Here is a 14,637-nt window from a genome sequence, read left to right as displayed (position 1 = left end):
GAAGAAGAGGAGCCACGTGCTGAAATGGAAGTGAAGGTTCAGAGAGAGGCCACGCCAATGCTGCATGCGTGTGGACGGTCGTGCAGTGACTGTGAGCTGAAACATCGAGCGGTCTGCCCCAGGATCTGGGCCGTGTGTAAGCTCGGGGAGGCAGGAAGGCCGATTTAAACAGAAACAAAACAGACTAGCACCACGCCAGGTGCTACAGCGAGCCGCCATGCTCATTTGGCAACGAGAACAACCGTGGCACAGAACAACTGAACACACTGGGGCACCGAGTTCTCTCTCCTGTACCCCCTTCCCAAAGTCAACCTCGTCCCTATAATAAGAAGGGAAACAAAGTAAATCACAGTCGTTGTTTTTTAAAAAATAAGGTTCCCCAGTAAAATACAAACTACATTTAACTGGTCACATTATATAAAAAGTGTGCATTTAATCTTCAGAATAGTCAAACCTCTAATTGGGTTGGGTTTTCCAGAGTTTTAAGCAGGACTTTGTGATTTCAGTGAAGAAGTCTTGGCAATTGAAATCACTCTAAGAAATAAGTGATTTTTAAAACACATACACAATACACATTTGCCTCTGGAGCAATATATATACAATACAGCAGCTACGTGGGTGGTCAGTCAGGCAAAGGGGCACAAACGAGAAACCTTCTGCTCCCTGCCTAACGGGCAAGCCCCAGAGAGGACTCAGCAGCAGCCAGTCCACAGCACAAATATGAACACCATCGTCCCTGAAAAGACAGTGAGTGGACTGCCCCCTAGGAGCCATGTGAGCCTAAACATGGGGGAAGGGGCTCGGCTACAGTACATGCTACTGTATACACTTGAAATATTACAGTGTGGTGTTTTCTACCAGACTGTTATAAATAATGTTTCGTGCTCTCTCTCGAGAAAACTTCAGTCTGTGATGAAGTAAGGTGAACGCATATCATAAAGCAGAGCTCAGGTTCCACAGGATTTCATGTGGACAGAATGGATCTGAGAATAAGCCTTTGTCCCTCCAGCCCATGGCAGGCAGACCCCTGGAGCTCCAGGCAGGATTACAGAGTAGCTCGGGTGAAAGCTCTCCTGGCAAAGACATCCAAGCCGTGCACCTCCCCTCTGCTGGGGAGAAGGGGTAGTACAGGTATGGGGGACGCTGACGGGGTCAGAACACATGAACAGCCACTCCCTGATCGAGCCCAATTCAACTGATGAGACCAGAAGTACCTGGGCAAAACTGTCTTCCAGGTTTTTAAAACTTCTGTTTAAAAAACCCAAATAGTTTCACCCCCATGACTTCTTTCCAACTCAAAGCTACAGTTTACTCACAACCCAAATCATAAGCACATAGACTGTATATACAGAATTTTTTTTAAAAACCCACAGATAAAAAAACACTCTTTCAAAAAAGTTAAAAAAAAAAAAAAAAGACAGTGAGTTGAAGCCTTGTCATCATTTCAGTCACACCAGCTGGGCTGGCCTTGGTGTCCGCTCCCTCGCTCAGTCCTGCTCTCTCAGCCCTGCGTGGCCCCTACTAGTCCTCCGTGGCATCTGTCAGCATCCCCTTGTCGATCAGGTGAGACTTGAGTGTGCTGAAGATGTGGAGCTGCTGTTCTGGCCGCAAGGTCATGAACTGCTGAATCAGCTTGCTTGGGTTCGGGCCCCTGGAAGAGAATGTGATGAAATGCACTGATGGGGGCCCAGCAACTTCTAGAGCTGATTATCCAAGAGGCTGCTTCAACCTCTGGATTCTCTACTAAAGGGGCAGAGGGGCTCGAGAATCCATAAGTAAATAGTAGCAATGGAAAACTGCATTTATATTTGGAATGCTTTTCACTAAAACTGAGATATAGCTAAAATTCTAGACTTTCGCCGTATTTAAAAATCCACCAACTTGGTGCAGAGGGAAAGGCATGTACCTGATAAAACTGGCGATGTACACATTGACAAAGGTGGCCATCAGATACTGGCAGTCAAAGCGATCCATGATGCCTCCGTGGCCAGGAATAGTATTGGCAAAGTCCTGTTAGAGGCAGAAGAACTGGTGAGTCTCGCTCAGCCAAGATCAAACCCTGGCCTATGGTCCCACCTCAATGTCCAGCTACTGCCCTGAGTAGCTGAGAGAAACAAAGTGAGAAGTAAGCATTGACTCAAATGCTGAGGCTATCATAGGACACAATCTTATGTTATAAAATGTTGTTTTTAAGAAAGAGGTAAGATATTAACAAATAAATGGAAAATCCAACTATTGAATTTTCCCGGAAACAATGTCTTTTTATGTAAGCTACCTAAATTCTGTGCATGGGTGAAAGCACACATTAATAGCCTAGTAGTCTGAAGAGGTTGTAGTTGATGGGGTGGGGCAGGGGGAGGAAGGCAGAAGACAGGTTAAGAGGGCCTGGCTGGTAGACAATGAGAGGAACAGAGGGTTTTCCTACTTTGATTTTGAAGGCTCGTTTGAATCCACTTGCAAAGAATCCTCCAAAGGGGCCGATGAGTGAGGCAAAGGTGGAGAGGGCAATACTGTGAATCTGGAAAGGGTACATCCGGACGATTTTCTGAGAAGAATAAATGAAGTAAAAGTCAAGATGCCTACAGGCCAGCCTTATTAGATGTTAACATAAGTAACTCTTTATGCAATTAACTATATCCCCCCCATCCTTCCAATAAACATTAGTAAGAAGACTGATTTTTTAAAAATCTCTAATGTCTGCTTAATAGAAGACATTAAGATATTCTGCATTTAATTTTTTGATATATTGTTTTGGTTGAAGTATATGAAGAAAATCCAGCCTTACACAGATATGTAGTTGAAAAGAGGAAGAGTATTTTGGCACTATCTTTTCAGATAATTATGGGTATTCTTTGATACTACACCAGAATTTGTTAAGTGGTAGTTCCTTACAAATTTGGTGCAATGTGAAACCTGAAATTCTATCAATGACCTTTTATACTCTTAAATTAAAATCCACTGGTCTATCTGGTACTCTGAATGGGTCTTTTACCCATGCCTGACTGTGTGATTCCATGCACTGGCCATTTAGAAAATACCCTTTACTGGGTTATGTCAACGTTCCAAATGCAGGCACATTTAGCTATACAGTGTCAAAACATTACATATTAAAGCTACCACAGATCTTATCAGAAAACCCTTTAAGTATTAGGATGCTGTCAAACTCATAGAAGGCACACACTTTCTAAAATTCTACACTCACATGAAAGCCACATTTTTATCAGCGTTAATAATTACTGTCAGCTGTTTTCCTCGAAGTGACAGGCTCATTTCATTCATTTTCAAGAAAAATGTCTGTCAACTATCCAGTCTAAAACACTATAGTTTGTCAGTTCTTTTCAAGTAAAAATTGTTTCTATGAAAAAGCAGCTAGGTTCCTAGCTGGTTTGGCTCAGTGGGTAGAGCATCGGCCTGGGGACTTAAGGGTCCCAGGTTCGATTCTGGTCAAGGCCACATGCCTGGGTTGTGGGCTTGATCCCCAGTAGGGGGCATGCAGGAAGCAGCCAGCCAATGATTCTCTCTCATCATTTATGCTTCTATCTCTCTTTCCCTCTCCCTCTCCCTTCCTCTCTGAAATCAATAAAAATATATTGACTCTCCAGGGAACCCAGTTGGGCCAGGCCCAGGGATAATAGCACTGAGAGGCGGCAGAGTAGTCCTCAGTCCCACAGTAGCCACGAACCCGCCCCCCAGGCTGCAGCCTGCAGGCGGCTGGAGGAAGCAGCAGGGAGTGAGGAGAAGGAACCTGGGGCGAGAAGGCGACAATAGCAGCCTGGGTTCTTGCCCGTCGGCCCAGAGTTCGCAGCAGAAGCAGCTGCTCATCCTGGTCAGTCAAGCGGCACTCCTACTGTGGTAACTCCTGCATTGAGTGTCTGGCCCCTAGTGGCCAGTGTACGTCATAGCGACTGGCCGACTGGTCATTCTGTTCATTCGCCATTCGGTTGCTGGGCTTTTATTATATAGGATAGTTGTGACCTCAGAGACCCCCTGAAGGGATCTTAGGGTCCTCTAGAAATCCCCAAAGCAAACTTTGAGAATCACTGGTCCTAATGATTTGAAGTAGGAAGAAAAGTCTCCTCCTGTCCTCACCGTAAACAGACTTAACAATTCTCCTTCATCCTGGGGTCACAGCTTTGGGGAAGGGAAGGTGGCTTTTCTGAGCGGTGGAGAGAGGGCTCTCTCTTGCAGTCACTACCCACTGAGGTTAGTTCCCTCCACGGAAGTGGCACATACCCAGCCAATGACCGACTGGATCACCTCAGGAATGTTGTACTCATGTAAGCGAAACAGGTCCGAGGGCTCACAGTCCACAGTGAAGCTGTTGGTGTCATTGTTGTACTCCACAGGGCAGACAAAGCATCTGTACCCAGACATCACATAGGACAGCTGAGGATGAAGAACAGAGAGACAGGCAAAGGAGACAAGTTCGGCCACCCTGCCTGGGCAGCAGACACCTGGTTTGGCCATGTCCCTTACAGTCAGTGCCTAGCACCCTCTAACTGCAAGCCACGCGCTGAATAAGAGGTTTCGGTTTCACCACATGTGTATTTTACCTGAACTGTTGAGGATGCACACATGCATACTTGCTCAAACATTCCTATGCTGACTGGATCCAGGAAAGACCTGAGGAATGTGGACGAAGGAACGCAACGAAGGAACTATAAGAAATTTCTACCCACGTGGGGAGCTACAGTCCATTTTCTCAGAATCTCTTAACTTGGGAGAACCAAGATGGCGGCATAGGTTAACGCCGGAGTTTGCTGCTTTGAACAACTACTTCAAAAGTGAAACCAAAAAACGGAAGGGACAGCACCCAGAACCACAGGAACGCCGGCTGAGTGGAAGTCCTACAACTAGGAGGAAAGAGAAATGCATACGGACACCCAGAGGAGGCGCAGTGCTGAAGTCAAATTCTGAGGTGCGGAGTGCGCGGAGCCGGCTGGCGGCGGAGGGCGCGGTTGGCGTTTTCAATCGGGAGGGAGTCGCAGACTCTGAGCTCCAGATCCGGGCGAGTCTTTAGGGACCCAGACTCAAACGGGAGAAACGGGACTGTCTGGCTTCGGTCAGAGCGAGTGCAGCTTTCTCTCTGAGCTTTGCAGCGGGTGCTAGGACTCAGAGAGGCAGAGCCCCTGGGGACAGGACTGAGAGCCGCCATAACTGCTCTCTCCGGCCCACCCTGTTGATCCTGTGCGACCCGCCCCGCCCAAGCCCTGCACAGAGGCATTTGCCGGATAGCCTCAGGCAAAGGCTAGATTAGCACCTCCCTAGAGGACAGAAGTTCTCTCACTGCTGACACAGCTGATTCTCATAGCCACTTGGCCTGGAGGTCAAACCCTCCCTGGAATTAGCTACAACAATCAAGATTTAACTATAAGACTGCGAACAAAGACCACTAGGGGGTGCACCAAGGAAGCATAACAAAATGCGGAGACAAAGAAACAGGACAAAATTGTCAATGGAAGATATAGAGTTCAGAACCACACTTTTAAGGTCTCTCAAGAACTGTTTAGAAGCCGCCGATAAACTTAATGAGATCTACAAGAAAACTAATGAGACCCTCGATCGTATATTGGGGAACCAACTAGAAATTAAGCATACACGGACTGAAATAACGAATATTATACAGACTCCCGACAGCAGACCAGAGGAGCGCAAGAATCAAGTCAATGATTTGAAATGCGAGGAAGAAAAAAACACCCAACCGGAAAAGCAAAATGAAAAAAGAATCCAAAAATGCGAGGATAGTGTAAGGAGCCTCTGGGACAGCTTCAAGCATACCAACATCAGAATTATAGGGGTGCCAGAAGATGAGAGAGAGCAAGATATTGAAAACCTATTTGAAGAAATAATGACAGAAAACTTCCCCCACCTGGTGAAAGAAATGGACTTACAGGTCCAAGAAGCGCGGAGAACCCCAAACAAAAGGAATCCAAAGAGGACCACACCAAGACACATCATAATTAAAATGCCAAGAGCAAAAGATAAAGAGAGAATCTTAAAAACAGCAAGAGAAAGAAACTCAGTTACCTACAAGGGAATACCCATACGACTGTCAGCTGATTTCTCAACAGAAACTTTGCAGGCCAGAAGGGAGTGGCAAGAAATATTCAAAGTGATGAATACCAAGAACCTACAACCAAGATTACTTTATCCAGCAAAGCTATCATTCAGAATTGAAGGTCAGATAAAGAGCTTCACAGATAAGGAAAAGCTAAAGGAGTTCATCACCACCAAACCAGGATTATATGAAATGCTGAAAGGTATCCTTTAAGAAGAGGAAGAGGAAGAAAAAGGTAAAGATACAAATTATGAACAACAAATATGCATCTATCAACAAGTGAATCTAAGAATCAAGTGAATAAATAATCTGATGAACAGAATGAACTGTTGATTATAATAGAATCAGGGACATAGAAAGGGAATGGACTGACTATTCCTGGGGGGGAAAGGGGTGTGGGAGATTCGGGAAGAGACTGGACAAAAATTGTGCACCTATGGATGAGGACAGTGGGTGGGGAGTGAGGGCGGAGGGTGGGGCGGGAACTGGGAGGAGGGGAGTTATGGGGGGGAAAAAAAAGAGGAACAAATGTAATAATCTGAACAATAAAGATTTAATTAAAAAAAAAAAAATTAAAAAAAAAAAGAATCTCTTAACTTGGTGCTCACTAGAGGCAGGAGGTGGGGGAACTGTATAGGGAGAGGCAGGCAGCCAGGAGGAAGAAAACTGAAGAGCAATAAGGTAAGGAAGCTGACACTGAAGGACAGATGGACAACACACAAAGGGGAGAATGGTCTGGGTCAGAGCAGGGAATGGTGCTCTTAAAAGGGCTGGGAGATCACCCACTATGAGCAGGGCACACAAAGGAGAAAATCTGAGCTGGAGTGGCATATTTCACCCCACCCCTACTCTCCGGTGCCAATCACCCAGACCTTGACATATCAAATGCCTGGACAAGAGCGCCACCTGCTGAGTGTTGCATGCATGGGCAAGAGAGAAGTACAGGTGCACATGGCCCCTGCTCCTAGACTACCAAGTCCCTGCTTGAAAACTGGCAGATGAAGATTAGCTGGTGCCACCTGTGCCAGTTACAGAGTGTGCCATCTGGTGCCCCTCTTCAGAGCAAGGTCCCCATCGAGTAGGACAGAGTCGTTGGCCTTGGGAGACATGCTCTCTAGCCCTGGATAAGCTTCAAAGACGGGTATGAGGCTTCTGTCACTGCCCCACCTAACAGGAAGCCACCACCTACCAGAAGGCCAAACAGCACAGTAGCAAAAAAGCCCCCAATGAAGCCTTCCCAGGTCTTCTTCGGTGACAGCTGTGGACAGAGAACAAGTTCTTAGCAAAGGGCATTTTGATATATTTGGCTTTGGGACAATGAATACTTGTTAAAACTCTGTTAACCACCTCACCTTCTAAAATACCTCCATGCTTGGTTTCCTTGTTCCCTGCCTGATTCCCCTCAGTTTTCTTTCTTCAATTGGTCATTCAAATCATTTAATTATATTATAGAACAGTATACTAATTAAATAGCAATACTCAAGTTCATATCAAACCCCAAAAATATGCTTATATAGTTTATAAAATATTTTATTTTTTGCTGGAATAAACAAATATTTATGTGCAAAAATATGAACTTGGACCCTAATTTCACATCACATATAAAAATTAACTCAATCAGCCCTGGCTGGCTTGGATAGGGCATCAGCCTGCAGACTGAAGGGTCCCGGGTTCGGTTCAGGCTGAGGGCACATGCCTGGGTTGAGGGCTTGATCCCTGTGGGGCATGCAGGAGGCAGCCAATCAATGATTCTCTCTCATCATTGATGTTTCTATCTCTCTCTCCTTCTCCCTTCCTCTCTGAAATCAATAAAGAAATATTTTTTAAAAATTAACTCAATCAGAGGGAAGACAGGGGAGGGGGGGAGAGGGAGATAAGAGGTCAACCAAAGGACTTATATGCATGCATATAAGGATAACCAATGGACACAGACAATAGAGGGGTGAGGGCCTGTGCTGGGGGGCAGGAGCAAGCTGGGAGAAGTCAATGGGGGGAAAAAGGAGACATATGTAATACTTCCAACAATAAAGAATTTTAAAATAATAAAAAAATAAAAGTAATTAAGAAAAATATTAACTCAAAATAGATCATTACTCATAAAACAGTATAACTTTTAAAATTTATATTTGACTCTATTCCTCCTTAGGCACCAAGTATTTTAGTCTTTATTCATTTTTTTTCTTTCTATAATCTTTTTTTTTTTTTTTAATATATTTTATTGATTTTTTACAGAGAGAAAGGGCGAGAGATAGAGAGTCAGAAACATCGATGAGAGAGAAACATCGATCAGCTGCCTCATGCACATCTCCCACTGGGGATGTGCCTGCAACCCAGGTACATGCCCTTGACCGGAATCGAACCTGGGACCCTTCAGTCTGCAGGCCGACGCTCTATCCACTGAGCCAAACCGGTTTTGGCATCTTTCTATAATCTTTTCCTGAGTTTAAGCAACTCTCATTCTCTCTTTTCTGTCCATTTCTCTTAGTTCTTGAATTTTTGATATTTGAATTTTCTTTTTAGCTTTTTTTTTTTTTTTTTTTCTTGTGGGTAACTGTTGGTGTTTCCCTTTGTTTTTTTCTTTAAAAAAAAATGTAGTACCACTTTTCTCCAGGATGACATGAAGACATACACACCAGCTAGATCTCTGTTTCCCAAGCTGAGAGCATCACCCTTCCCTTATGGTGATATTTCATGTTAGGGTGATCCATTTACCTTGATGAGTGGGGTCCGACCAAAGAAGAATCCAAACATATAGGCCATGATGTCATTACAGATCACGCAAGAAATGGGGACAATAAACCTAGGAAATAAACCAAAGGATCAGCACTACCAAGATAATAATACCTCAAAAGTCCACAAAATAATACCATTCATAAACTCCAGTACCAAACAAAATAACTCAGAGTACTTGTTACCCATTAAGACATAACTTTTTTAAAGAGATTTTTAAATTATTATTGGAGAGAGAGAGAGAGAGAGAGAGAGAGAGAGATGTGTGTGTGAGAGAGAAACATCGATCCGCTGCCTCCTGCACGCACCCAACAGGATGGAACCCACCACCTGGGTATGTGCCCTGACTGGGAATCAAACCCACCACCTTTTGATGTACAGGAGATGCCCCAACCAACTGAGCCACCCGGCCAGGACAGAAATAACTTTAAAAAAAAATAAAATACCAAACAAGCCCTTCCTACTACCTGGCACATAGCAGACATTCAAATGTTTACTGAATGACTACTGAATAAATAAAAGTGGCATTCTATAAAATGTCATTTATTCTTTTGTCATTATAAAGTAATTATCTACACAATAAAACAAATTTAAACTGTAAAGGAAAGAAAAAAAATAAAAGTTTTCCTTGTTTCTCCCATCCTATCTCCATTCCCCAAAGTAGCCGCTTATAAACATTTCTGGTTTTTCTTCTCTAGTAGTTGCCTCCATAATTCTAATAAGTAATATATTTTATGTCATAATTTACTTTTTTTTTTTTTTACTGTGTATTACTAGGAGCTCTATCTAGTAAGCCCGACCTTTCCCTAGGACAGTGATGGCGAACCTTTTGAGCTCGGCGTGTCAGCATTTTGAAAAACCCTAACTTAACTCTGGTGCCGTGTCACATATAGAAATTTTTTGATATTTGCAACCATAGTAAAACAAAGATTTATATTTTTGATATTTATTTTATATATTTAAATGCCATTTAACAAAGAAAAATCAACCAAAAAAATGAGTTTGTGTGTCACCTCTGACACGCGTGTCATAGGTTCGCCATCACTGCCCTGGGACTACCCTGAGGGTAAAACCACATCCACACACACCTAGGTTTCTTCTCTGCCTCCCCCTGCTGGTCTGGTCTTCCCCATCATGAAACCAGTTGTGGGGGAGAGTAGGGCACAATTTCCACATTTGTGCCATCACCCTCCTCTCCTCACTCTCCCCTCTCTAACAGTCACTTTTTTTAAATTTTCTCTATTACAGACTTATGCATAAATCTCAATTTCCTGGCCCATCAACTATAAGCAACATTTTTGGACTTCCTGCTTGTTAAGGAGAGAATTAGAGCATCTGTATCCCCCCAAACCCCCACAACATTGACTTTGTGGAGGCTTCTAGCACATACTCTCTGCTCTGCAGCTATAATTAAGTCTTATAGGTTGAGTCTGAAAACCAATAACTAGAGATTTTAATAACTGTATTACTCACTATAGAAACAAATGGTATATCTGGCCTTAAAGATAGGACTTAGCATGTGCCACTGTTAAGAAACACCTAACAGAAACTGAAAGAAAGGGAAGGAGCTGTATGCCCTAACCATAATACCTATAACAGTGATGGCGAACCTATGACACGCGTGTCAGAGGTGACACACAAACTCATTTTTTTGGTTGATTTTTCTTTGTTAAATGGCATTTAAATATATAAAATAAATATCAAAAATATAAATCTTTGTTTTACTATGGTTGCAAATATCAAAAAATTTCTATATGTGACACGGCACCAGAGTTAAGTTAGGGTTTTTCAAAATGCTGACACGCCGAGCTCAAAAGGTTCGCAATCACTGTCCTATAACATTTATATAAGCTAGTTTCTGTTCTAAGCACTTTACGTGTATTTAGTAATTTATTCCTCAGGAGGTAGGGAATACTATACCCTCATTCTGAAATTTAGAAACAAAAGCGCAAGCTGGGGGTCTTACCCACAATACCTTAGTACCTCTCTTATATACCCTAGGCTAGGCCACCCACACCTCTTCACTAAGACCATCCAGCTTCTTCCACCAGCCTGCTAATTTGTATCAATGCTGACAGATTTCCTGTTGAAACTGTGGAAGGCTGTTGGACAGGCATGAGCAGAGCAAGGACAGTGGGCCAGAGACAGATGGTCATCAGGGCAGAAAGCCCTGGGTGCCCAGCAACAGACAAAACTGGGAAAACAAGATCCTCGCCCCCAGGGTAACCTTTCCTCCCCTAGTATCACTGGTCACGTGGTCACTTCAGACCTCCTAACCTTTCTTATAGCTGGTAGGTAATGTGGTTCGGACCTTTCCTCCCCTGGCCTGTTGCTAGTCCTGTGGTAGCCCTTAAGCATTAAGACTCCAGAACAATGAAGTTTTGACCCAAACCAAATACATCTAGGTTTCAGTTGTGTTTCAACTCCAGGCACAGAAAAGCAACAAAACCAAACAAATGATGCCACGATGACCTCAGGACCAGCTGCACTGAATAATGACCCCCCTGGCCTGGCACTGATCAATCGGTAGGGACCCTTACCCTGAAGGACACACCTGGAAAGCTGATGAATGAATATTCTACTGAGATCTTCCCCTGAGATCTCCCCTCAAATCCCCACCTCAAAAGCCTTTAGGACAGAGGACCCAGCATGCTCTTCCTCCCCTTTCTCCCCAGGCTTGTTGCCTTTTCCCTTCTTTCTCCTCAGCTCCAAGGGCCCTTCTTTTGCCTCTGTAACTTGTTTCCAGAGCCCATTTCTTCTACCACTCACTTCTACTTCAGTGACTTTCTAAATAAACTTTCTCTCATAGTTGAGGTCTTGGCTCTGAATTATTTCTTGGCCAGAACTCAAGGATCAAGGTCACTGAATCTGACTCCACCAGTCTAACACCTGGTGCCGTTCTCACCACCACCAAAAAACTACTGCATTTCTGGAATAAAATCTATTAAGTAACAGTACAGTCATGTGCAGTTTAACTATGGAGATACCACTCTGAGAAATACAGTGTTAGATGATTGCATCCTTATACCAACGTCATAGAGTGCACTTACACAAACCTAGACGGTGTAGCCTGCCATACACCTAGGCTATAGCCTATTGCTCTATAGGGGAGGAAAAATAATTTTCCCTCTACCCTTCTGGGCTTTTGGCTGACACATCCCTGTAATAATAGGAGAAAAACAAAAATTTAAAAATATGTATACCAGGAAAACTGAGTAACTGGCCAAAATGGCTGAAACAACTACATGAAATAGCATCTTCAGCTGAAGACAAAAGAAGACACTAGGGATGGGGGGAGTCGGGTATAGGCTATCAGGGAGAGCAAAATAAACAAGAGTAAGGTGTTATGCAGATTTAAGCCCATTTGTTCTCTTCTGCCTCAATAACAGTTAGTAGGAACAATGTTATCCCCTCCTCCTGGAACAGCAGGGACCCTTACAAATGGAGATTTCCCCCCCACAAATGTAAATGTATTTTACAAAAGGTAACTTCTACTTGGTTTTCAGAGCTTATCCCAAGTCTGATATTTCTTAAAATTAACCAGCCTAAAATAATCCTATGCCAAGTAGAGATATTTGGGGTTGACACACTCTGTTCCCCGATACCTCGTAGGCTACAAATCTGTACAGTATGCTACTGTGCTGAATACTGTAGGCAATTATAACACAATGGTAAGTATCTGTAATGCATCTCACTACGACTTCACTAGGCAATAGGAATTTTTCAGCTCCATTGGAGCCATCAGTGTATGCATTCATCATTGATCAAAACGTTCTTAAGCAGCACATGACTGTTCAAATTCTTTTGACATGTTGCCAGATTCCATTTGCTAACAGTTTATTTTGAATAGTTTATCTATAATAATAAAAGAAATCAGTTTATCATTCTTGTTTCTCCCTCCACATGCTTATCAGCTTTAGTATTAAGGGCTAGATAAAACTAAGTTTTATCTAGTTATTTTCTATAGTTATTGATCTATTCAAATTTTCTTCTTCATGACATTTAGTAGTTGACATTTTGTCAGAAAGTCATAAAAATTTCTTCTAAGATTTCAAATTGGTGCCATACAGTTGCATTATCTTTGATTCTTTAAATATCCCTGTCCCTCTTCATCTAGAACCGTGGTTCTCAAAGTGTAGGTCCTAACCAGCAAAACCAGCATCACCTGGGAATGCCTAGAAATTCAAATTCTCAGGCCCCACCCCAGATGTACTAAAGCAGAAACCCAAGAGGTGGGGCTCAGCAACCTGTGTTGTAACCAGCGCAAGGGGAGAACCATTGGCTTAGAAGGTAAGGCACCTGTACATGAGAATCACCTATTAAATAAAAGGGAAAATTCTTTCACTCTCATCACTCACCAGATCATTCCCTCAAACAGGTTGTGGATAACGAGATGTGACTGGGTGACAACAATCAGTAGCGTTACATGGGTCCAGCCAAACTGCAAAAGAAGAAAAAGAGTCAACTTTACCTGTCGGTTTACCTTGAAAGGAACTTCAAATAAATAACAGGCAGTGACAAATAGGAAATTGCTAAGAAACAGGTAGGAAAGATATTTGCTTCTGCACCTCTTATTAGAAGGGAAAAGGCACAAAACAGGCCTCTGGGAGAAATTGTGTCCCCCCAGCTACTGTCCCCATCACGTCAGGACCACATGGCTCACTAGAGAGTACGTCCTCTGTGCCCTGAAAGCCTGGGTACTTCTAAGTATTTGTTGAGTGCCTGGGGCACTCAGAGAAGGAATATGTTCAAATTGAGAAAGTGATGTAAGATATCCGTGAACAGTGCCCGAGGCACTGAGGCAGGATGGTAAGAAAGCAGGAAATTCCTTGGCAAGTGGAATGAGGGAAATTGAGACAAGTAGTTCAACAAGGCTGAGCAATGTTAAACACGGCCCGCTAATAAATCCCAAGATCTCATTTTCCCTAACCGAGGACACTTAGGAGCAAATGGCTACACTTCTCCTCCCCAAGGAAAGAAAGAATAGCTTAAATCACACTAGTCAAGGAGAGAGATAACAGAGATCCAGACAGTGCCATTAGGGGCAGCCAAACCCAAAAACAGATGAAGTCAGGAGAATAAATAGCAAAACAAACAAACAAAAATGAGAGCCAGACAAATCCAAGATAAAAAATAAAGCAGTGAAGCTGGCCAGAGAATGAACCCAAACTCCCTATATCAGGGGTCCTCAAACTTTTTAAACAGGGGGCCAGTTCACTGTCCCTCAGACCGTTGGAGGGCCGGACTATAGTTTAAAAAAAAGCTATGAACAAATTCCTATGCGCACTGCACATATCTTATTTTGAAGTAAAAAAACAAAACGGGAACAAATACAGTATTTGTATTTGCATGTGGCCCGCAGGCCGTAGTCTGAGGACCCCTGCCCTATATGCTCATTTCGATGCATCGTATATTAAAGAACACACCTGGAGAATTGTTGACTATTCTGTTGAGACCCTCCATGAGACCTCCCAAAATTCCTGCCTCAGGAAACAGATAAAAACACTTAAGACAAAGGACTCGGTGTGCACTCTCCCTTGAGCATGCTTGTGCCTCTTCTTTCCTGAGGTGTACACTTTTGCTTTCTTTCTTCTAAGCTCTAAAGGTCCCCCAGGAGACTTGCAACCAGGGGAATGGCGGGCAGTGGCAGCTTATCCAGGGCTAACCCCCTGAACCTATTTCCAAGGGCCCTCCTTTTGCCTCTGTAACTTGTTTCCTGAGTCCACGCAGCCCAGCACGGCTCACTTCTGCCACTTCTGTTACTGTAATTTCCTTTATTGTGTCTAGGCAACTTCTGTTGCTGCCTTTTCTATCTTAAGCCCTTCCTTTGTTTCACTCTCCCCAGCTTT

General features: G+C 43.5%; 1 protein-coding gene across 2 annotated transcripts in view; it reads right to left on the bottom strand.

Moving 5' to 3' along the window:
* Nucleotides 1-346: 346 nt before the first annotated feature.
* The window catches only part of CDS2 (CDP-diacylglycerol synthase 2), a 46,655-nt gene continuing 32,364 nt past the window's right edge, over nt 347-14,637 (bottom strand). The window contains exons 7-13 of one of the 2 annotated variants that reach the window (XM_036321874.1): nt 13,147-13,229; nt 8,771-8,858; nt 7,248-7,316; nt 4,234-4,386; nt 2,426-2,545; nt 1,907-2,010; nt 347-1,651 (exon numbers count right to left, since the gene is read on the bottom strand). In XM_036321874.1, the coding sequence (XP_036177767.1) occupies nt 1,522-1,651; nt 1,907-2,010; nt 2,426-2,545; nt 4,234-4,386; nt 7,248-7,316; nt 8,771-8,858; nt 13,147-13,229 (747 nt within the window). In that variant the 3' untranslated portion in view covers nt 347-1,521. The remainder of the gene's footprint in view (nt 1,652-1,906; nt 2,011-2,425; nt 2,546-4,233; nt 4,387-7,247; nt 7,317-8,770; nt 8,859-13,146; nt 13,230-14,637) is intronic. The other variant, XM_036321875.1, reaches the window with a different exon arrangement.

This window comes from Myotis myotis, unplaced genomic scaffold, assembly GCF_014108235.1.
Source record: "Myotis myotis isolate mMyoMyo1 unplaced genomic scaffold, mMyoMyo1.p scaffold_m19_p_9, whole genome shotgun sequence".
NCBI lineage: Eukaryota > Metazoa > Chordata > Mammalia > Chiroptera > Vespertilionidae > Myotis > Myotis myotis.
Note: the sequence above shows the minus strand (reverse complement) of the source record. Positions and strands in the feature narration are given on the sequence as shown.